The sequence below is a fragment of the Planococcus citri genome, chromosome 4, assembly GCF_950023065.1.
Source record: "Planococcus citri chromosome 4, ihPlaCitr1.1, whole genome shotgun sequence".
Classification (NCBI taxonomy): domain Eukaryota; kingdom Metazoa; phylum Arthropoda; class Insecta; order Hemiptera; family Pseudococcidae; genus Planococcus; species Planococcus citri.
Window position 1 is genome coordinate 22,415,627 of NC_088680.1, and position 25,141 is coordinate 22,440,767.

Genomic DNA, 25,141 nt, shown 5'->3' on the forward strand with positions numbered 1-25,141 from the left:
CCTCTTGCAATCTTTTTTTTATACAACATTAGAAAAAAGGTTATTTTAAAATCTTTTAAAAAATTTCCCTATACAAATATTACCATTTTTACTTACGAAACGAACATAGAAGTACTCCACACAGCTTTTGTTAAAGTTCTCCGGTGTTTTTTGTTTCAAAACTGACCCTTCTTTGAGAACTTCTGACTCAGCCTCCTGAACGGCCAGTGACTTGAAATTTTGCTGAGTAGTGTCCTACTCGAATATAAATTCTTACTAACCGATTTTCGTCAAAATCTGCGGTAAGATGTTTTTCTCATCTACTCCATGAGAATACCTTTCTACTTGAATTTGATCAAATCTTAATTTCTTCATGGAAAATGGGCCTGTGAATAAATAAAACTTGATCAAAAATTAAAAAATGGGTTTCAGTCCTAGAATATTACTTGGTCATGACTCATTTTTGGATGTTGCTCCAATTCTTCTTCACCCTTTCAAAAAAAAAAAAAAAACGTCTTTTGGTTAGGTAGATTACCTCCCTCCCAATGTACCTAGACCCTACATAAATATTGGCAGACTTTTTTATCTCTTCTTTTTTGAGGGCACGCTTCCATTTTTTCCTCAAATTCTTTTATTTCTCTCAGTTTTCATAGAGAGATCAGTTTTAAATAATAAAAATGAAAACTGAAAACTAACATTAAAATACCAGTAATACTTACATACTTACATTTTGAATCATGACTCTACATGAAAAAATCTCGAATCATAAATTTCCATCCGCAATACCGCGTTTGAGTTTACGTTCGCGGAGCTAACGGTAGAATAAGGATGCTGAAAGCGAAAAATAATGCACATCTAGACGAACATTGGCCACCACTGATCTAGCATATGCATTATTTATTCGCAACAGGTATCTACATGTAAATTTATCTGCTGCTTATACGTGTATTCTCGACGATGATGATAAAATGCTCGAATAAAATCCTCCTTCGCGCTCTTAAAAGTCGACCCCTTTCGCTTTTTCTTCGAACCACCACGACAACGGAGGCGCGAGCTTCCTTATTAATTTTAAAACTGACTGCGGTGGATGTTTTTTTTTCTCTTTGATATCTGCAGCCGCGAAATTATTTATATGTGAGAGCATGTACGTGAGTATGGGTTTATGGGAATAGTGTATCGCGTACCTACCTGCGAATACTTATACGGGAGTTTGTATGTTTTTTTTTTTGGTATAAACTTCGTGCCTCCTTGACAGTAAAATGACGCATAAGGTACTCTTTGGCTTCACCTATAGTGTATTCTTTGATCCGCAATGCGGATGAAATTATGTGATGCGGAGTGAATCTAAGATAGCTACGTACGAATACGAATTTATTTATTATTAAGTAACTAAGTACAATTTCAACATAATAGTGTCCCTCTCGGTGCGCAAACGGCCTGAGCGAGGAAGGACTCCTTTTAAGATATAAATATCAAAATAATGTACCTTACGAAGTGACAAACACATATAAATAAAAACAGAAAACAACAAAAAACAAATAATAAAAAATTAATGATGGGGAAATAAACAATAGCAGAAAAGTGAATAAATCTGCAGTTTGAGATAGACAAGAAAATAAACAAATGCATCATCATCATCTTGTCGCCATCGAGTAAAAGTAGGGCGCGTCGTATTCGTGAAATATATCTTCGCTGGTGAGAATGGTAATATGATCCATTCCCCATTAGGGGGATGGTACATGTAAATGTTCGGGGGTGGTATCAGGGTTTTATTCTGATCCATTCTAAGAACAAAACGAACACAATATGTACTTAATGACGTAAAAAATGTCACTTAGAATAAACTGAAATGAACAAAGACAGAGAAATTGATACAAACTGTACCACTATGTAGCATTCCATAAGGTATTGTCCCCCTCCTGCAACCAGTGGATCAGAGCCAGCCGAGAAGCCAAACACCCACTAATTGTTGGAACTGCGTGAATTTGCTTGATTTGGTGGCTGAATGTAGTTCTTGGTTATTTTGGGCGTTTGAAATTTACTAATTCATCGTTTTTTCAATGTAAACTTGAAGTTGCTGGAGATGGACTTTGTGTGTAATGTGATGAAGCATTTCTGTTGAAATACCTAAAAGAGTACTTACTGTTAGACTATCTCTGTTGACAAGCACTTGAATCAGCAAAAAATCTATATTATGTATTAATATTTCTAGCAATCTTCTCATCTTAACCAACTTCTATTTTTGAACATTTACTTTTTGAGGAAGTAAATTTACGTTTTGAACGGTCTTGTTTGGTAATATTTTGTTTTTACTTGCCCAACATTGATCGAACCCCTACTATCAGAGCCCGAGTAGATCATTACAGCATCTCTGATTTCTCTGAGAGTTTCAATAATGGCAGAGTTTACTGCTAGATTCAAGTTTACAATTCTCCCGACACTTGGCATTTATATTTTAGCAGTATTGTAGTCTTCCAACTGATTCGTCTGTGAAAATAAACCAAAAAAAAGGAACTTTTTGCCGATTACCTATTTTTTGTTGGTTGTTTGGCGTGTTAAATAAGTCACTTAGGTACCTGTTGTATGCTATACAATTGAAAATGCGGGAACCAAAAAAAAAACTTCACTTTTTGATGACTAGCAGCATGTTTTCAAAAATGTTTGTCAATTGTTTGGCTTGTCGAGAAGATGACGTATTTTTTTTCTTCTTGCTGTCGGGCGCTTCTATGGTCACAAATGAAGACTGGGAAATAGATAGGAGGAATTGTAATATTAAAACTATGACAAGTATGTACAACAGCAGATGCTTCACCATAGCTTTTCAAAATTGGTACGATTCTTTAGACACATCAATGGACTAGGTATAGGAAAACCATTCTTATTAAATTGTATGTTCGTGAACACTTCTGAGGCTAAATTGAAACAAGACGATGACTGCTGTGAATGCCTGTTTCTGGTACTGTGCTGGAAAATATTCAAATGAGTAAAGACCGTTGCATTGTGGCGTATTTGAAAAAAAATCCTTGATTTTATTGTATCACCTCCTGATCCTGATGAAGGAGAAATCAAAGGATTGAAGAAGAAGGGGGAATAAGGAGGAAGCAATTTTCTCGTATATTGTGAAAACATCTTCAGCTTCTCTCTAATGTGTCCATATTTTACATGATGATCCGCATTGCATTGGACAAGGTCGAACACCAAAGACGATATATCTTCTCTCGCTCTCTTTTTCTCTGCTTTTTAACACACCATGATGTAGATTTCGCGGCGTCCGGTACATTATCTGTCGGTGGGGGGGGGGGGGACTGACTATCAGTAAATCAATACTCAAGTCAAGTGCAATTTTCTTTGCACTCAAATGCAAGTCAGATGTGTTTAAGGTGAAATGTATGGGTTTTGCCATACGTTATACAATGTTTGTACATATGTATTTGTGCTTTTATATGCATTATAGCACATGTTTTTGACGTTGAATATGCACACGCGCTTATAAGTTGGTTCGAAGCATTTTTTGCTCGAAATCATCTAGGTGCAGATCAATTACGATTTATAATGATTTGATGTTACTGGCCGATTTTCTGTAATAATAAAGAGCGTGGAGAAAAAGAGAGTGAGAGAGAGAGTAAATGTCTTGTTTAGTTCCCTTGTAAATGGTTTGAAACGTACCTACGTGTGGTTTCACTCGGATATTAGTCTAATTAACTTACTTACTATGCTTATCATGAGCTGTTTAAATCTGAAATAATTGAGTTTGAATTTTGAAATCGTACGTTTTTTTAAAAAAAAAATATAACCTTCAGAGTAGATTCATTTTTTAAAGTCAACGTTAATGAAAATATTTTTATTGAATTCATTATCCCTCCTAATCTCTATCTCTCTTAGAGGTTGGAGTTTGACTGAAAAATTTACCGAATATTTGAATTTCGCATCGGAACCCAATTTAGCGCACACCTAAACTGTCTAGAAGGTACTTATCAAATTCTGATAATCGCACGCCCTCAATTAAAATTTGGAGAAAAATCAATTTTTCGGAATGGGTATGCTGCAAAACTACTCTCCCACGGGCGTGACAAATGTTGCACATCAGTGAAGTCGTCGTCTTGAGAATGGCTATTTTTCAAGTGTGAAATATGTAAAAGCAAAACATTCTCTTTTGATATTATTTCTTGCTTTTGAACAATTGTTGAAAATGTGGAAGTTACTTTTTCTTCTCAGATGATTTTCATGATGCCGATGGTAGCATTTGCTGTGTACTTGTCGTAGTTTTGATAAAATTGATTGCTCGATGCTTGAAAGTCAGTTCTTCAACTAAATTCTAAAGATATAAATTTTGTGTTCAGATGAAAAATTTTATAATCTTTCCAAAAAAATTTGTATATTATGCTTCACACGAAAGTTGTTTAAAAAGTTGGGTGAGTTTTAAGCGATTAAAAAAATCACAATATTCAATCAAATAGGCAAAAGTTGCTCAATTTTTCTGAGAAATAATTTTTTACTCACCAGACTCATCTTCGAATTGAAAATCTTGGAATCAAAATAAGATTCAAGTGATGACGTCGAATTCTTCCAATCATAGAATACGTATTTCTCAGCACAATTATTGACTGAAAAGATAGGCACGATTAAAGATGATTATACGACTAGGTGCCTAAAGAGCACGTGTATAAAACAAACGGAGGTCGATAATCAGGATAAAAATTTGGAATTTCCAGAATTTCAGTTTTCGAAATAGTTTGTCGTATAAATCACGCAACACGTGTTCAATCAAAATTGGGCTGTGATTTAAAATTTGAATAAAAAACAGTTCTATGACCAAAGCATTGTTAAAAGAATGTGAGAAGATGTCGAAAAAGTTATTAGAACGAAAAATTTTCGAGCACAGTAAGCTCCAAATTATCCAGTACAAATTTACCCGACTTCGGACTTCCTATTCGGAAAAGAAAAAAAATCAGGCTCGTTTTCTATGTTATCAGAAGATATTACTATGGAGCATACGATGTTATTACACGCGTATGTTGAATAAGTTGCCGCTTTCAGACACGAAGGAGGCTGTTGTATTATTGCTTTCGCTTTGTCGCGGTCAGACAAATATCAAGAAAAGAAACACTCGTTCTGTTCATATAATTTCTCAACTTGTAAATGTCGATGTTCAACCTTCACCTAATATGTATCATGAGAAAAAAAAATCACGAACCTTCTTTGAAAAAGAAAATTTTTTAAATAAATTAAATAAACGAAATTGGAATGGTATGGATATTTATATTTTTATAAAATACAATTCACATAACTAACGGTATAAGAAAATGACCACATAAATGAGTGACATTGTAGGAATGTAAACAAAAGTACCTACATCCAAAAATAAATAAAGTATCTAGTATGTAGTTAAAACTGAGATTCTCACAATAGGTAGGTAATCATTGAGTTTCACATTAATTTATAAACGGAAGCTATACGAGTACATTTCAAATTGTATGCAAAGAATAAAATTATCTGCACAGCTGGATATATTTTACTTAATGCAACCATTAACAAAATAATAAAAAAATATAAAATAATGAAAGAAGTACATAACTACGTACCTACTTATGCTCACATAAGTGTCTGTACATAATTATTATTTTTATGTGCTTAAAAGAAAAGACAAGAGATTGAACTAATGTGTCAAAAATTGCATTGCAAGTATTTTGCAAAATCATAACACAATTCTCTGCACAATATTCAAAATAATGGCACATTTCATCACTTGAAAAAAATGATTGAATACCTAGGTATAAGTATAGGAGGATAGGGATAGAAAACAACTTCATCAATGTTGGTACATGCACAATACATAAGTACGAGTACCTATAGCTGATATAGAAATGAAATGAATCGGAGAAAAAAATATGCAGGTTGACAGATAAGTATTACAAAATTTATCATTACTGAAGCAATACATGCCATTTTAGAACATGAATATATATATCGTATTACGTAGGCTCTGCATATTATGCACACTCAAGTAAATACTCACGCCTAGTTAAACTGCAAATTCACTTCAACAATAATTAAACAAGTGAAAAAATGAGAAATAATTGAATATGCATGATAGCTTGAAAATTTCATGACATGAAATAAAAAAGATACCGTACCTAATATACAATGAAAAATTTGAGCTAATGACTTCCAGGTCATTTGAATTAGGTACCATAAAAATTTCATTAAAAATAAAGGATAGATGATCAATTTTGTCTTCTCTTTTATGGGTTTGTAAAACCAAACTTCATTTTAAAATGGAACTTAAATTCAAATTTCAATTATAAAAACATCTTAGCGTTGAGAAATCTTTAAAAAATGTTTAAAAAGATATCTACTTGCATAATTGCAGCAAGGACCTTGTCGTCGCTGGAATTATGTCTATCTACCTCAATAGGTACCTATATCTATTATCTATTCTCTTCATATTCACTGTTGAAATATTTTGACTGGGGATTTGCCTCATTTATTATTAAATGTCTGATTCTTAATGTAGAATAAATAATATGAGTTGAAATTGTTAGAATTTTAAAGTGGAATTGGAGTTTTCTCATTAAAAAAACATAGCACCTACGCTCATTTGTAATCAACATACTTAATTTTGATGGACTCCTAAATTAAATTGTATCATGGCACTTGATAAATCATAATTAAGTAGGTATTATTTATTCCACATCTCTTAGGTCATTAATCTACATAATATAGGTACCTATTGAGGGCGCTTTTCGAATCAAATTATAAGTATAATCACAAATTCATCCCCAACGATGAAACAAAATAATTTTAAATAAAGTTGAATGATTACAAGTAGGTAATATTTGCATTTGATGAAAATGGCAAATAATTATCATCATGCTTGACCAGATTTGCCATTATCTGTATTATTTGGATTCTGTTCTTTTTCACTAGGCAGTGCACTATTTTGTTTACTCAATTCTTCAATTTTTTCTACCTTGGGAACATTTTCTGAGCCTGCAGTTTGTATACTGTCAGAATGTTCATAAAAACTGCTGGATGAGGACTGTTTATTTTGTTGTTCAATTGCTGACAATACGTTTTGCAACAAATCTTGAGATAAGACTCTTTCATTGGACAATCCGGATCCTCCATTTGAGGACTGCAGTTGGAATTCAAATTGGTTTTGGCCATATCCAATACCATTAAGATTGTTGCTGCTAATGGCAGGCAATTCAACAGAATGTGAGGGAGTGATAGAAGGTGATTTATCTCCTAATGAGCTCAGAAGTGATTGTAATTCTGGATTTGAGGTACCATATCCATCAGATCCAAAGGATGAAGGCACATTGAATGACTGTTGCGGAGCTTGATTGAAAGATAAGCTCTCAGATCCCGGGTAATCTGTATTTTGAGAAAATTGGATATTAGGTGATGGATTGCTGAACTTCAAACTATTGTCGAAAGAGTTGGAATCTCCATTGAATGTAGTGTCTTTAGATGGCTGTTTTGCAGAGTAAGAGTCATATGAACCATCATTTTGTTGATAATTATCAGAATAACCAGAAGAATCGCCTGCAGATGTATCATCTGGTTTAGATAGTTCTGGAATGGCAGGTGGAATATAAGTCTGACCTCTGAATTCTGATCCTCTGTAGTCGTGGCCATCTTTTCCTACAGATTGCAATAAACCAGATGGCACCGGAGCTCTGAACTTGATGGGTTTTTTGGGCTGTAATTTTGGTCCTTCTATTTGTTTACCAGAAGGAACTCCATAGGCTAAACCAATTTGCTGGGTTGGATAACTCGATACCGTGTAACTATCTTTTATTTCTCCATTATCAGAGGTTAACGAGCTACCAAACTGAGAGAAGGAGGAATGATCGTTGCAATCTACTTGAGGATTTGGGAATGTGTTGATGTTGGAGAATCCATTATCGAATCCTAAATTTGAAAAAGAGTTGGAGAAATCGAATGGTACGCCAAAACTAGAGCCAGGGATCTGGTTCACTGAAAGTGGAGAATGCGGATGAGTGTAGAATTCATTGGAAGCTTGATACGAATTCTGCGGTACAGTGAATTCTTGTTCATGATAAGATGTCTGTACTTGAGGGTAAGCTCCGATAAACGAAGCTAATTCAGCCCCCTGCAAAGGTTTCCATCCGTCATAGCTGATGACTGGAGGTGTGGGTGGTGAATGAATTCCAGATGAACCAGATGATTGGTGATGATTTCCAAGCAAAGAGTACAAGCTACTCTTCAAGTTATTGTAGAAAGAGTATTTCGAAGATGAACTACTCTCACTTTTTATGTTTGATCCATATTTCAGCGACAGTAAATCTGGATTCAATGACAAAGATGAAGGTGGTTTCTGTGGTGGTCCGTATTGCGGGCTTGGCGGTTTAGATGGGTAAGATGGAGGTCCGTATGTTGGTTTAGGAGGACCATATTGTGGTTTTGGTGGAGAATACTCGAATGGTGGTGGACCGTATGAAGGTTTTGGAGGAGGAGGTCCGTACGTTGGTTTTGGTGGTGGCGGAGGCGGCGGTGGTGGTGGAGGTCCGTATGTTGGTTTAGGAGGACCATACACTGGTCTGGGAGGAGGTGGTGGTGGCAAATAAGAAGGTTTTGGCGGGGGCGGAGGTGGACCATAAGATGGTTTCGGGGGTGGAAGGTAACTATTACTTGGAGGAAGATAAGAATTACTTGGTGGCAGATACGTATTACTTGGTGGACCATATGCTGAAGGTGGTGGCCCATAGGAAGGAGATGGATTTGTAGGAGGTCTTTCATATCCAAACCCGGATTGTTTGGTAAGAATTTCGTTGTCCTCTGGAGGTGCTAAACCAGGTACGCTGTAATCGAAAGATGGCGCACTTAGAGGAAAAACTGGAGTGGTAGCTTCGAAATCGGAGATTCGTGCATTGTTGCTGTCGCCTCCTTCTGGCGGTGCTAAGCCTGGTGGGCTGTAATCGTACGAAGGCGCACTTAAGGGGAAAACTGGAGTCGTTGCTTCGAAATCCGAGACTCTTGACTCGTAGTTGTCTTTTGATTGAAAGTTATTGGGAGGAGGATCAGCATGTTCCAAAGATACTGGAGCACCATATGCGTTGGTCAGTACGGGCACTTGTCGTCGAATAACTCCTGCATTATTTTTTTTGTTATTCACAACTGCTGCAGATTCGTGAAGTAGTATTCCTAGTAAGAGCATCCATGCCTGCAACAAAATATAACATGAGGGTTAATTTCACAAAATGACAATTGAATGTGCTGCTTTTGATGTAAGTGAAGTATCTAGTACATATAATAATTAGATACGCATTAGTAGGTACATATTCGATATCAACATTTCATTTGGCCATTTTCGAAAATTCACCAAAAAATCAACTTGGAAAGCTGAAAATTAGGTTCAGAGACGTGGGTGACGTAAACTTTTAGTGTGTCAAATTTCAGGAAAAACGTGGGTGACTGAGTTGGCAAGGTTCCCTCGCAATGAATAAAAAAATTCTCACTATAATATGTATTAGTTGCGAAATTTTACCGAAGATCAGGTTCGAGAACAGTAGACACTTTTTCTCTTGAGCTTGAACTTTAAACGTGGGTAGAGAGGCTAGAGTCAACGTGCAAAATCAACTTTCTTGACCACACAAACAATTAACCAGAAGTCGGATGATTTAAAATTTGTTACTAGACTGCATAATACGTATTCACGAAAGTAGAAAATGAATGACTTGATAAACTAGTATCGATTAGAGAATAAATACAGGTAATATGTTAGAAAATAGTAGGTTTGATAATCAAACATACGTCGCGTCGCGTCGGTATAAAATACCTGCGGGCAATTGTAGGACGCATACAAATTGAAGAGAGAAATAATTTCAGGGATTCCTACCATTTACACTTATATGGCAAGTGGTATGTAATAGCTAAGATACTGCAATAATTACTGAACTTGGAGATAGATATGTGCAATTGTTTTCGATTTTGTCAACGCAATTAAGTATGATCATAATCACTATGCGCCTTACTTTTTTTTTCTTTTCATTTCAACACGTAGGTATGTTTATCTACGTCCGCTGTCCATTCCACAATAAGCAATTGAAATACCGAACCATAATGTGTGTGATTTATTGAAATAGTTGATAAGTATCTGAAGATATTGTTTTAAACCATGAGTGATACTTAGTTGCATATTACTATTTTTTAGCCTGGAAGCATGAGCGAATTTTTGAATAATTTTTGTATTTTTCCACTAATTTTTTCCTGCATTGCAATTGATTTGCACATTTGTAGAAGAAAATATTTGGTGATGAGAAAGTAGATTTCGGCACATTTCTTCGCAAATTCTTCAGAACGTGTTTCATAAAAAGTATACCTATAGAACGCAATGTAAATACAGCACTAAAAAAATGAATATTTGTCAGCGAATAGGTCACAAAATCATAAATTTTTGTTAGCCATTCTTCCAATGCTAATAATTTGTGCCTTCGAATTACATAATCATCAAAATGCAGTTTCATTTTATGTCACATTATCTAAAAGAATAAAATATGTGCATAATTAGACCTGTACATGTCTATTGTTTTAAAAGTGTGTTTTTTCAAAAACAAAACCACAAGGGCAGCATTTTTCCATAAATCATTTTGAGAACTCCTTTAATTTTTTTTTCATACTTGTACATACGTATACCTAGGTACCGTTAAAGTAAGTTTCATGATCACTTTCCATATTTGGAAGCCGGGGGCACTTTACCACGACTCTCAAGTTCAAAGTAAAGTACTTTCACATTCATTACATCGTAGATTCACACCCGGCAGATAAAGCTAGCAATACTCAAGTCGATTTCTATTCGTCGTGAAGAATATAATAACGTAGTACTTTTAAACGTGGATAACACAGTACATACAGTCTAACAAACACTCGAGCGATATGAAATATTAATAATGACTAATTTCATAGACTGAGGACTGAGTAGCCGTATACAAAACTAGTATAGCGTCCAGATATTTTCCGGTTTTGTTCGCGCGAGTACCTAGGTAGTATGTAAGTTGGTTTCCACGTAAAATTTATTAATCATAATTAAAACCGGCAGGCGTGTTTCTGCACAACAATTGGGGGTTTTGTATTTTACCTCGGGTGAATGCATTATACGCATCGTCACATATTCAAATACATAGAAATGTAGAAAGTAAAATTTTCCATAGGTAAAGTACAAGTTTATCTGCGTTCGTTGTGTGATCGTAAAAATATCAAGAGGTTAGAAGGCGAGCGGTGAGTGGGCAAAATAAATTCAATCATGTTCTCTAGTCGGAAAAGAAAGGTGACAAATTACAGTAGGTCTTTACTCGCTATGATGGTGTTTCTCTTTTTTTTTTTTTATAAGTGTAGGTAGGTACTTAGTACTTATTTGCTGGTTTACGAGCAAATAATATTTTTAGGAAATAATTTCGATGACAGCTGTAATGGTCTAATGGGGGTCATGAAAACTTGAAATTTGAATGAACGAAATTTTATGGCAGAATTTGCTTACCAATGTGTCGGTAGTTTCTGATTGATCAAAAGCAATGTTCAAGGTATCGAAGAGACGAACTTACGTATAAAGAATACCTACTTAGCAAATCCCAGTAACATTAATGTCTGGGGTCTATTGAAAAATTGCCATAATTAATTGTCTATTAGTACCCACTGTTCGTACTTATGTATTCGCGCACAAGGAATCTGTCTGATGTTATCGCAGACGAACTAATGAAAGATTTGAATAACATTGAAGTGAGTTTAATGTACCGCGATCAATTCGTAACATAAGATATTGGATTTAATTAGAAACACTTTGTCTTCGTACGAGCTGTTAAATCTATGGTTTCTGTTTACCTTGTTTAAAAATAACTCATCAAAAAGAAATTTGGGCTCAATTTACGCAGATACTCGTGGAAAAGGAAGGACATCCAAGGCTATAAATACCTTTTGGATCGGGATGAAAATTTTGAGATCTGTTTCGCAGGTTCCAATGATGATGTTTTTAATTTGAAAAAAAAAATAGTAAGCTTTATTCATAGCATAAAAATCATGTGGTTTTCTTTCTCATACACTGTACCTGATACCTCTCCTTTGTTCTTCAGGTACTATTCTTTTTTTGTTTGATCAAGTCAAAAAAAAATTCAAATTGAATTGAAGAATCCTGCAATGGGTAGGTAATAGGAACAAGAAACTCGCTCACAGTAATTTGATCTTCGGGACCCTTCGTCCAAAGATTAGAGCAAAAATAACGCGATGTTTTTCGAAACTTTTTAGTGGAGCACCTTCGACGTTAAAAATTTGAAATTAAGGTCCACATGGATTAATATGGTCAAAATCTTCCAAATTTTCTTTTCGCAGCCAACCCTTTGTCTGCACGTCTCATATAAGTATTTTTGACCTTGAAATATTACTAATAAGGGAACCTTTGCCATCCAGCAACTCCGATTAAAATGGAACTCGGATTATCAAAAAAACTGATGAACTCATATCTGAGAACCAAATTTCAAACTGCCCAAGTTGGTGCTTTGCGAATTTCGATATGTAGGAAAAGGCTCGCAAGTAGATGAATAACTATTCTAAAATTTTACACAAAAGTAGGTGAATTTGAATAGTGGAATGAAAATCAGTTTGTTTCCAAAGTGAACTCCTCTTCCATTCCCTACCCTTCTGAATCAATAACGACTACTTTCAGACCCAAGGGATTCTCCAGTGAAAGTTGACTCTCCTCCAGCACACTCGAACCGCTCCCTCTGTGGGAAGCTCCAGTCAAGTTCGAAAGTACCGCCTGATCGTAATCGATTCAAGTGACCAAGTGGTCGGTTTTGAGAAATAGAGCTAGTCTACTCGTAGATGAAGTTTCAAGTGATTTTCAATAACAGTAGACGATTTCTGAGTTTTTTTCAAGCTTTAGATCAAAGTACACATTTTGAATGATGATTCATTCCCTGAAAAGAACTCAAATTTGCAATTTACTTGCCCTAAATTCTAAGCTGCCGAAGTTGATTACAGCATCACCCGAAACAATTCCATTTCGCTGGAGAAAATTCAATTTTACTGGAGGTTTCAGATCGGCTTGAAAATGATTATAATCGCTGCAGAGAGTTTATCAAAAATTTTTACAATTCAAAAAATCAATTTCAGCAGCTCAAAATTCAACTCTTGAATGCGAGTGTTCGATTTGAAAACACATCACACAAATGAAGCTACCTATGTACGTATTATAAAAAACTTCTGATTTTATTTTTACTCTTCTCAAAAAAAGGGGGATTAGGTACAGGGCCGGATTTAGCCTCTTTGCGCTCCCAGGCAGAATTGAAATTTGCCGCCCTTACAAAAAAAAATCAAGTACACCCCCTAACGAAAAAGGAAATTCAACAATAAGGGCGATTGATTTAATCGCTTCAATACGAACCCTTTTCGTACTCTATTTATTTTCGAATAAAAACAATAACAAAAACTTTTGAATCTTCAAGATAACAAACCTAGCAGCCGAATATTATCGAGATCGCGAACTTTAAATATAACAAAAACATAGCCAAATATAATTAATAACCGCGAATCCGCGACACTCCCGACGAAAAAAAAAAAAAAAAAAAAAAAACGAATTTTTAAATTTAAAATAATAAGTATAAACGAGAAAAATTACGATGTTTCCAAGGGATACAATTTGTTAATGGGACGGGTAAGTTTAGAATTTTTAGTTTCAACGATTGCTGATCTAACATTACTGTCTGAGCTAACATTAACATTAATTACTTTACCAACTTTCCACTCTCCTCTAGGACAAAATTTTTTATCACCTTCGATTAATACGATATCTCCTACTTTAGGAACTAAATCTACTACATTTTTCTTTTGTTTTATACTAATATTACGTTCGCGAAGACTAGTTAAATATTGGAATTTCCAAACGTTCCAAAATTGATTAATAATATTGTTAGATCTTTTCCATAAATTTACGATTACATCGCGTTTAATATTTTTAACATTATCAATATCCGGAATAAAATCGAATTTGGTATTCATCAAATCATTAGGTGTTAATACATTACTATCATTTTCACCTACGTAAACAATAGGACGCGAATTAATAACAGAAGTTACTTCATACAACACGGTTCTCAATTGATTTTCTGTTATTATACAATTAAAAATTGTTTTCTTTAGCGACATTTTCACTATACCGATTAATCTTTCGTAAAAACCGCCATGCCACGGGGCATATTCAGGCAACAGTTTCCATTCTATCAAATTATTTTTACAAAAATCTATTACATCATTATCAGAAATTATTTGTTGCCAAAGATTTTCAAAAGCTGATTTGGTTATTTTAAATTGTGGCGCGTTGTCACTTATTACGAATTTTGGAATTGTGCGTAATGCTATAAAATTACGAAAAGCGAGTAGGAATTCTTGAGTGGTCATATTCTCTAAAAGTTCTAAGTGAATCGCACGTGTAATCATACAAACGAAAATACTAACAAATACTTTTTTCTGGACTGAGTTATCACTGACGTATAAAGGACCAAATGTGTCGATACCACAACAGGAAAACGGACTGCTTTGATTTACACGGAATTCAGGTAACGGAGGAATTGCAGGATATTTATATGGACCACCATCATAGTATTTGCAGTTAGCACATTTTTTTAGAACGTAGTACACCGTCGATCTGCCTTTTGGAATCCAGAAATTTTTTCTCAATTCAGAGAGAGTATGGGAAACGCCGACATGATAGTTATCGATATGAATTTTTTCAATTAATAAACGAGTGAAGAATTCTTTCTCAGGTAGAAGTATTGGAAACTTCGCATTATCGTCGAGACATGATTCAACTAAGCGCCCATGACAACGTATAATATTTTGAGAATCACGCTTTAAACCAAGCGCATTAGGTTGCGAAATATCAGGATAATTTTTGTTTTGGATATATATAATCCACTGGTTGAAAGCTTCTTCGGTTTTCTGAACAATATTATTCGAATCGACATTTTTCATATAGCTTAACGTTGCATCAAGTAGATAGTTGAGGGTTTTAAATTGAGTACAATCGATTTTAAAAGGAGGCTGAATTACAGCTGTATTATTCAAGATAAGTACTGGTTCTGGTTCAGGTTCAGGTTCAGGTTCGGATTCAAATTGTAAATTCATTGCCTTTGGCCAAGCGACTTCCATCTCTTTCAACCATGTGGGGCCTTCCCACCAGAACGAATTCAAATCTTGCACTTCTGCACCGCGACTGGCTATATCAGCAGGATTTTCAGCAGATGGAACGTAGCGATAATTGAACGATTTATCAATTTTCTTCACAATTCTTTCTACAAATTTGGGCAAAACTTTTTTTGAACATAACCATGATAATACACATTTGGAATCGGACCATACATAAATATTTTTGATATTAACATCAGAAAATTCATTCTTAACGAAATTCACGATTTGACTACCGATATATATAGCTAACAATTCTAACTTTGGAATAGTTAAATTATTGCGAGGAGCGAGACGAGATTTAGCAAAAACGAGACGAGTTAAATTATTTTTCTTAACGTAAACAGTTGCAGCATAAGCTTTTTGAGACGCGTCAACGAAACAATGTAAATCAAAATCATTACAAGCATTAGTGCCACGAAATACGTACCGATCTATTTCTACATTCGAAATACATTTCAAGTTATCTAATAATTCTTTCCACGACTTTTGATCTTTCTCATCTAAAACATCATCCCAATCTAAGTTTTTGCCCCATAAATATCGAATAAATAATTTAGCTGGTAAAACAACAGGACACAAAAAACCTAACGGATCAAAAATCGAGGATACCTTTTTTACAACTTCACGTTTTGTAATAATAATAGTCGAATTAGTGAGTTTATGATTAATCACAAAAGTATCATTTTTAACATTCCATTTTAACCCTAAAATACTAATTTCAGATACATCTAAACGATCTTCTGGTTTTAAAACATTTTTAAGTTCATTACAATTCGTAACCCAATTACGTAAATTCATCGAAGCATCATTAAAACAAGATTTTGAAAAATTATAAAGATCAATAGCTTCATCTACCGAATCGACACTCAAGATAAGATTATCCACATAAAAACTTCTTAGTAATAGCGGAACGAACTTCGAATCATATTGATTTAAATGAAAAATTATTGTTAAAGTTAACAAAAACGGACTAGCAATAACACCGAACGGAATTTTAGTAAAGCGAAATATAATCAAATTATCGAAGTTTAGCGGTTTATTAAAATCTTTTATCCAAATAAATCTAACAAAATCGCGATCACGTAATTTCAAACCGATTTGCAAAAATGCTTTTTCAATATCAGAAGTTAATACAAAACATCTCAACATTAAGCGCAAAATCAAACCGCATAACGTTTCCAAAAGAACACGACCACGAAAAATACAATCGTTTAAGCTTTTATCAATTTTTCGAGATTTTGCAGAACCGTCATAAACAACTCGTAAACTGGTACTTTTACCTGGTGTCAGAACTTCGTGATGCGGAAGATAATGAACTAAATCTTCTTTATCGTTGATAGATTCGTCGACTCGTTCGATAATACCTTGAGACTCTTGGTATTTGATCACTTTGTCATATTCGTCGAATAATTCTTTGTTCTTTTCGAATTTTCTCATCTGAGATTTCAAACGACCGTAGGCGAGCCCTTTGTTCGATTTTAAATCAGGAGGGTACTCTTTCCAGGGCCAAGCTACTTCATAACGATTATCTATCAATTCTATATTATCATAAAAACTTTTTACCGCAAGTTCATCGCCAATATCCTCCACTGAGGTTGAATCATCTATCCCAATCGCATCTAATTTCCATAGGTTTTCTACCATTTCAATCTCGGAGAAGAAAACTGGAGTTTCGTGGTTTTTATTGATTCGACCAACAACCAGCCATCCAAATTTCGAATTGATTAACGAAGTTGAATCATCAATAATTACTTTTTCCATGACCATAAAATCGAACATGTAGTCATTTCCAATCAGGAGTTCAGGTACAAGATTTTTATCAACTTCAGCGAGCTTGAATTTCTTGAATCTGGAATCTAACTTAATATCGTGGTGATTTATTCGATTAATAATTTTAGGTATCGTATTTGCAGTGATTTTTATTTTTTCACCATCATTTGTAAAAATATCTAAACTAACGACCTTGGTTGAAATTTCTCTAGGAGCTTCGGAACAAATCGTAGAAATTCTAATCGTTTCATAATGAAGAGGCTTCAATTTTAATTTATCGGCCAACCTTGTAGTAATGTACGATCTTCTTGAACCGCTATCCAAAATTGAGGTAACTTTCTGAACACGACTTTCATTACCAACGTTGATTGTGGCTGCTAACAGGTTACCTTCTTGATCTTTCATTAGTAAAGATTCAGTTGGTTCAGGATTACTAACTTCTTTCGAAAATAATTTAATACATAAACTACGATGATGACTACGACGTTTTTTACAATGTACACATGGTTTGTTTACCGTACAGTCTTTAGCGAGATGACCAGGATTCAAACAAATGATGCAACGACCATTTAATTTCTTTCTTCTGTCTTCCAATGTCGTTATTTTGCTGCATTCATCGGAATAATGTGACGTTTCACCGCAATAGATACATTTTTTACTTGGTTTTCTATCACCAGTTATCAAGCTCTCTGTAGTACCTTTGAAAAAATCTTTTTTATTAGAATTATTATCGGATGACTCACTCCAATTAGTACCACAATACTGCTCTTGTTTCCATATCAATTCGCCAACTTTCTGCCTCAATTCGGATAAATCGTTACTTGCAACATCCAAATCGGCTTTCATAATTATATCAAACGGAAACTTCTTCATAATCATCGAATACAGTATGGTGTTGTTTTGAATATTTTCACCTACACCTTCTAAAGCATGTAAATTCGATTCAATATTATCGTAAGTATTTCGCAAATTTTTAGTCCATTTGTTACTTTTTGGAATTTTAGTTAAATTATCATATAATAAATCAATTAATTTCTTTTTATTACCAAACTTCTTTTTTACCATTTCGTATGCGATCGGATAGTTAGCAGCAGTGGTACCCATACCTCTCAACAATACTTCAGCTTCGCCTACCAGGTTATTTCTCAAATACGTAAATTTATCAGTTGCTTCTAAATCAGTATTATGTACAGCTGAGTTGAACGAAGACCAAAACGATTCGAATTCAAGTAGATTACCACCATATTTCTTCAACTCCAACTTTGGTAACTTAATCGTAGCTTTTGAAGAAGAACAACAACTACCGCTACCACCAGATTCAGTTGTACACTGTCTTTTAAAACCTGGAACAGCACTGCTATTAGAGAATTTTTCGATACTGCTTTCTAATTTACCTTTAATGGCGATGTAGTCATCTTCGAATTTTTCTATGAAAGGGTCCAGATCCGGAACTTCGAAGTTGTCGAATTCGTCAAGTAAAGCAAGATAATTTTTATATATATCTTCGACCATTGTCAATTTCACTTTAACTTCGTTAAAATCTGCCGTCGCCAGCTTTTCACTTACGTATGACATACTTCTAGTCAGTGAAGAACGAAGTCTGGACTTTCGGGTGGATAACGCTTTTAGCTTTTCTGCATTTTCGCTGGTTTCCGGCATTTTTGGAATTTACCAACGAATTCGGAGGACGAAACGAACGATTATTTAGGATCAGCCTGCTACCATAACGAAAAAGGAAATTCAACAATAAGGGCGATTGATTTAATCGCTTCAATACGAACCCTTTTCGTACTCTATTTATTTTCGAATAAAAACAATAACAAAAACTTTTGAATCTTCAAGATAACAAACCTAGCAGCCGAATATTATCGAGATCGCGAACTTTAAATATAACAAAAACATAGCCAAATATAATTAATAACCGCGAATCCGCGACACCCCCCCCCCTCCATACTTTTATCTACGTACCTATAAGAACAATAAACAGGCCTTCTTTGATCGGGCCCTCTAGAATGACCACACCCGGGGCAAACTGCCCTTTTTGACGCCCTCTCAACAACCCTGCTCCTCCAGAAATCTCACAAAAGACCAAAATTCACAATCCCTCAGAAGTGAAAAAACATCATTTTTGATCTGAGAGGTCAATTTTTCTACCCTCAAGACTCAACTTTTGTTCAGAGAAAAGAAAAATAATATGCCCGAGCGAAGCGAGGGCGAAAGCTTTTGAAATTTTGAATTTTTATGATTATTCAAAATACCAATTTAGCAGTAGCACTACTATTGAACACCTAATAGCACAAGAATTTTTAAAAATTTTAATTCGTAACGATTTTCGCGAATTTTTTGTAATTTTTGATGAAAAGAAAAAATCGCCATAAAGTCTTTTCAAAATTTGCCGCCCCTGAAAATCTGCCGCCCTAGGCAACTGCCTAGGTTGCCTGTGCGTAAATACGGCCCTGATTAGGTATATTGAAAGATGAAAAAAAATTCTTCAGCTGATGCGGTCACTAATGAAGAAGCTGAAAATAGGCTACATGTGTTATTCGAAGGAGAGGACAAAAAAATTCTGAGGTTCATGTTAGAATGTTTGAACATATTATAAGTAAACATTTTCGAAAACTTTTTGTATTATTTTGGTGTATTTTCTCGAAGTAAAAAAAATATACCTAGTCGACTTCAAATCCTCGCTGTAAGAAAATGTAATTTCTTCGTGTATAGGTTTAGGTACTAGGTAGCAAATTCCTATCTCGAGAGACAACTTTTTAAAAGTGGTAAGGAGAAAAAATCAAATTTTTAAAACGTTTTAAATTTTTTAGTGGTTTTTAGCAGATAGAAATGAGCCTTCTTGTTCCATTAACCAATCCATTTTTTTAAGAAGCTTAAATTTTTTCATGGAAAAAGAAAGAATGAAGAACGAAAAAATTGCAAAAAATGCCTAGTGAAGTACTTACTTAGGTACGTAAAAATGTCGTCAACTAAGTACTTATTACGTGTTTGAGACAAATAAGGTTGAAATTCATATCTCTCGAACGAAGCAAGGTCAAAATAATGAGAAAAAAATCAGTAGTCTGATAAACAATTAGCACTTCAATCGCCTGTCGATAAAAAAGCAATGAAGAAAAAACTAATACATTTTCTAACAAAATTGAATTGATCGGATTAGGAAGTTCATTTTATTTTATATCATTTATCAAACGTAGCTTATATGTAATATAGAACTCGAATGAGAATGACGAACATTGATGCAGTTCCAACAAGTGTGTGATGTAACAGGCAAGTAGGTACGAATGGGTAACTGTAGTATGTTATTCTTCTTGCCGTCAATAAACTGTTGAGGAACGTTGAATGTCGCAGTGTGAGTTCATATTTCAATTGTTGATGCAGAAAAAAAATCTGCGAACACGTAATTATAGGCCTATGGTGGAGGCAGAGGCGCGAGTAGGTACACTTGAGCGTGCAGATAATGTTGCTCTTCTATAGACGGTCTTATGGCAAGATCGTTCGAGTGGATAATCACTTATATTCAATTATACGCGCAATCAACTCGTTACATACCTATATCCACATTATTATAGGTGTGTATATTGTGAAGATTAACTCACTTTGTTACATTGACTAATTTGAAAAATTCTATTCATTTCTTTAAGCTTTTTTCCAACTAGAGTGACTAATTTTTTTGTAAATGCTTCTCATTGTTCACAAAAGTCAGTTTAGTTGATTTTGTCAATTTTAATTTTTTTTTCTTCAAAATTTGGCACGAATTCGGCAAAAAATTATCCTATATTGGCCTCCGAAAAGTGAAATGAAAATTTCTGTTTCAAGGAACCGAAATTACAATTTTCTACTTCCTTGGAGTGTTTACATTGGAAGCCCCCCCCCCCTTCCAAATTGAAATATGTATTTGAAAAATTTCGCTCCCATTTCCACAGAAATTAATCAAAAGACCTGCCATCGTGCATAAATACTTATTGAAAAAAGAAAAATTTTCGAAATTTATGAGGGTTTTGTGTGCTGTTTTTATTAGCAGTTTTGATGAAAAATACTTACAAACAAGTTACAACTTTTTCAATCTAGAGGGAGGTGTTTGGAGGAGAGAGAGGTCAGAATTTGTCTACTTTCAAAGTGAACTAGAAGAGAAAAACATTTTGAACCCTCCCTCTCACTACTCTACTGTCTCCTTCAAACTGAAATGCTTGAAAAAATGTTAGCCAACCACTTGATTTTTTTAAACCAAAATTCGCAATTTTTACACATTCTGTTTTTTTAATTCTTTTCATTCGGTAAAATTTTCTAGACCATTTATTTTAAATTCTTGAATTTTACTCCTTTTTTTAATGGTTGTTTCAAAAAAATTGTTAGCTTTCCGAATTGAATTATTTAAAAAAATGTTGCGCTCCGAGTTTTGTATTTTTGCCAAAATTGATGACAAGATTTGCTTTTCTATCCAAATGCAAAAAAATCTCATTTTTACCAAAATTTCGAAAAATAATGTTGTTTTGCAAAAAAGGAAGTAAATTTTTTAATTCAATTCTCTCTGAAAATCAAAAAATATATCAGTTTTACCCCTTCCCCTCCTCAGATTTTAAAAATACAAAAATTCGAAAGTTTCCCCCATTACTTTTTTTCTTGAGGTGTTTACTCGAAAAATTCAACTTTTATATGCTCTGTTGTCTTCTTCCAAAAGCTCGAAAATCTCGAGAGTTAGCGAATCTAACTTCAATGGTGCGAATTCGGTATTCAGTTGAGTTTCAATCTGGAAAATGGTTTCGGTGTTGAGTTCAGATTGGAGAAGAGCTTCGAGTTGACTTTTTTGCCGACGCAGGTTGAATTTGAGACAGCGAAGACGTTTCTTTTTTCCATCCATTTTTGTCAATTTTTGCTGTATCTGAATGATACTAACGCAAAAATGCCACTATCGCGAAAATAATCAAAACGAAGATGAACAACGATTGAATTTTATTTGTAGGTTGATATTCGAATAATATCAACCAATACGAAAATGACCAATTTACTCACGCGAAAATCGCCACGAACATGAATCGACTCGTGAAACCAGTTTTAGTGTAATCAGCCGAATAATAAATTTTCCCTCACTTCAGTCTAGTAAAATTATATACATGATTCCTTTCCATGAAAGTAACTGCAGAAATTAGGTATAGGTACCTAGCTACCTACCTACATATGATTTATGTTTCAAAAATTCTGATTCTCCAGAGCAGAATTGGGAAAGCAATTTTTTTCAAACAATCATTTTCCCGAAAACACCCACGAAAAAAACTACTTACTTATGAAGCACCTAGTGATGCACTTTTCCTTCACTAATTTGGTCTAATTCACTTGAACAATACGTTTTTGCGCTCCATTACAACCTCAAGCTAATGCCGAATTGAAGAGGGGGGGGGGGTTAATTTTTTTTTGCATATCTCCCTCCACAGAATCGCGATTTTTTCGAAATTATATTCTATAAAATTTTCATTTGGAAAACTCGTGAATTCTGCATCGTTCAAATCGCCTTCACCGTTATGAGTTCTATTTTCTAAACGAGCAAACAGTCCTATCTATCTTTGTTTTAAAATTCACGTCACAAGACAACTCCTGCAGCTTCACTGCTTTGCACTGCAATTAATATACCGTAGGTCGTAATAATGTACCATGTGGATGATACCTTTATTATCATCACGATGCGGTATTTAAGTGTGGCTAAATTTACTTAGACACGTGCAATTACGTACCTAGACCTACACATGAAATTATATCGTCACGCGTACCTACTTGTATAATATTACGATGCATTAAAATGTGCTTATTACGCGTACTACTCTGTACATACCTTCATTTTTGGCGGGAGCATATTTCAATAGATGAATAGGATGACAATGTTTGTTGACAGAATACGATGAATTTTTTCGCTTATAGTATAATCACATCACAACATGCGGTATTTAAAAAGGTGGCAATTGATCACGGATAAAATATAGGTTTTATTTTTTTAAATTCGTAATTATTTAACCATTTTATTCGTTGTAATTCGGAATACGAAAAAAAGCACTTATAACAAACACATTTTGACCGGCAGAAAAGTTAACTTTCACGACGAACTATGGATGGCGAATTTTACGTAATATGGGAGAAAAAGCGCGGAACGCGCACGTAACAAAACGTACTAAATTGTGACCAAATATTAAGAAACCTTTACCACTCGACGGGTATCGGTTTAGCTCCCACTATGTAAAGTAGCCATCTAGTTCGGACTTCGGTGGGCATAACCATAAATGATGACGCAGATGCGGGCGCTATGGGAGTCGATGATGATAACTCCTCTTGAAGTGAAAGTCGGATACAGAGGTCTCCTTCTAGTATACGGCGATTTGAAAGAAAGCGAGAGCTTAGACTCGTCTTTGGGTACCCTTGATGGTAACCGGTTATGACCTTCCAGTCTGATGACCTTGGCAGCGCTTCTTCATTCCGGATTGTTTTTTCGGTAAATTCGTCTCGCGAACCGTTTGATGTAGACGGGCCTTTAATGTATCCGGGAAAAATTACTCGTATTATGGAATAATATGAACGGTACGTAATCGAGACGCAGACGCGAGTTGTTTCGTTAACCGCTCACGTTGTTGCGTCGACACGAGGTGTAATTTTCATATAATACCTATACACATTTATCTATGTACCAATGTACCTGTGCCCACATTTTAATATCGATTTGTCTACATATTCTGTATTGGCTTATTCCAACTTAGTCGTTGATCGTTGCTCAAAAATTATTGTAGCGAGTGGAAGAGATCCTATATAGTGAATATTATGTCCAATGTTTGTATTACTTATTCGGTTCGGGAGTTACTTGAACATAATAATTGATTTCCAGATATTTTTTTCAATAAAGGATCATAGATGAGTACAGAGTCAAATTTTTCATAAATTCACTAAAATTTGGAAAATGAATTCCGGTTGATCGAAATTTATTGTTCCTGGACAATGAAAAACATATCTATCCTTTGAGTGAGTTAAATTCATCTTCATCGAAGTTGATAGGATGTCCAGGGTCTGGGTATCCATTTGGTCATCATCATGATATGATCAGCCATCAGGGTGGTTCGCTAAAATTTTTTTAGGAGAATTGTGACCAAATTCAATGGAAACCTTCATTTTTTGAATTGAATGTCACTCAGAAAAAAATTCAGCCTCGGAGGTGCTCCCCTAGATTTGTCTAAACGTTTTCAGCCAATCCACATCTTTTCAGCTCCAATAAGGTGAATTTTTGGTTGCCCTCTTGGGTCTTTGCACGTCAATTCGACCCAGCTGTTTGGCTTCGAATACACTGTCGGGGTCGAGGATGATGACGACGACGACTTGGCCAGCGAATGGTCCGATTTGTATGAATTGCAGTAGAACTAATACCTACACATTAACCAAACAGTTGGAAAACTGTGCAAACTAAAATGATAATTAAAATAGGTACTTGTACTATTACAATCACCCTGAAACAATTCTGGCGATTGTACAAAGCGGGTTTTTGTTCCTCCTGCAGGTGCTTCCTCCTTTTCATTTTCTTTTTCTTCTTCCTGTTCATTTTACAAGATGCACTATTCTCAACAAAAAAATGGGAAAACATTTTACTACTATCGAAGCAATGTTAATATGAAGTCTCCTTACTATCGAAGCAATGTTAATACATATTATGGTTCCAGTCTTGAATACGCAGATATACACGTTGGTTTACTTCGTAGAAATGAAATTTCTCGTTTTTTTTTTCAAATAATTGAAGTCTCCAAACGTGTAAGCAGTAATACATAAATCTGATTTTTTTCACTTTTTTGATTTTTGTTCGATCGGTATGGGAATTATGCAGCGAGACGCCTTTGCAACTTGAAGACATTTTTTCGAGAAATTGCCGAATATCAATCATGTAAGCAGTATACACGTTGGTTTACTTCGTGAAAATGAAAATTTTTCAGTTTTTTTTTTTGTAAAACGCTTACATACCTAGGCTGTGTTCTGGTGTAGCCGAAACCTGCGAGATGCTGATGCTGGTTTCTTCCTGTTTATTTACAAGATGCGCTATCTTCAACAAAAAAAAAAAGGGAAAACATTTTACTATCGAAGCAATGAAAGTAAACTGCCTACCCCATTGGCGACTACGCTTTACGCAACGTTTTTGAAAAACGCTTACATACCTGGGCTGTGT

General features: G+C 34.8%; 3 protein-coding genes across 6 annotated transcripts in view; 1 reads left to right on the forward strand and 2 right to left on the reverse strand.

Moving 5' to 3' along the window:
* LOC135843515 (potassium voltage-gated channel protein Shaw-like) overlaps positions 1–25,141 on the forward strand; it is a 761,198-nt gene that overhangs the window by 33,067 nt on the left and 702,990 nt on the right. The gene's annotated exons all lie outside the window — the stretch shown is intronic.
* LOC135846060 (atrophin-1-like) lies at positions 5,219–23,290 on the reverse strand. The gene is made up of 2 exons (XM_065365034.1): positions 22,784–23,290; positions 5,219–9,169 (listed from the first exon to the last, which is right to left on the reverse strand). Exons 1-2 carry the CDS (start codon positions 22,802–22,804, stop codon positions 6,848–6,850), a joined length of 2,343 nt encoding a protein of 780 aa, XP_065221106.1. The 5' UTR covers positions 22,805–23,290; the 3' UTR covers positions 5,219–6,847.
* Positions 13,612–18,612, reverse strand: LOC135843368 (uncharacterized). Its single transcript, XM_065361235.1, has 2 exons — positions 16,464–18,612; positions 13,612–15,287 (listed from the first exon to the last, which is right to left on the reverse strand). The coding sequence occupies exons 1-2, from the start codon at positions 18,610–18,612 to the stop codon at positions 13,612–13,614; spliced, it is 3,825 nt and encodes a 1,274-aa protein (XP_065217307.1).

Bases quoted from the DNA above. Each gene is read 5' to 3' on its own strand.
- LOC135843368 (XM_065361235.1), bottom strand. From the start codon at position 18,612: ATGCCGGAAACCAGCGAAAATGCAGAAAAGCTAAAAGCGTTATCCACC. The intron at 15,288-16,463 runs GTAAAAGTACCA...CCAAATTTGTAG, and splicing joins TCACGAAGTTCTGACACCAG to AAAGAATTGTGAAGAAAATT.
- LOC135846060 (XM_065365034.1), bottom strand. From the start codon at position 22,804: ATGCTCCCGCCAAAAATGAAG. The intron at 9,170-22,783 runs GTATGTACAGAG...ATTTTGTTGCAG, and splicing joins TGCTCCCGCCAAAAATGAAG to GCATGGATGCTCTTACTAGG.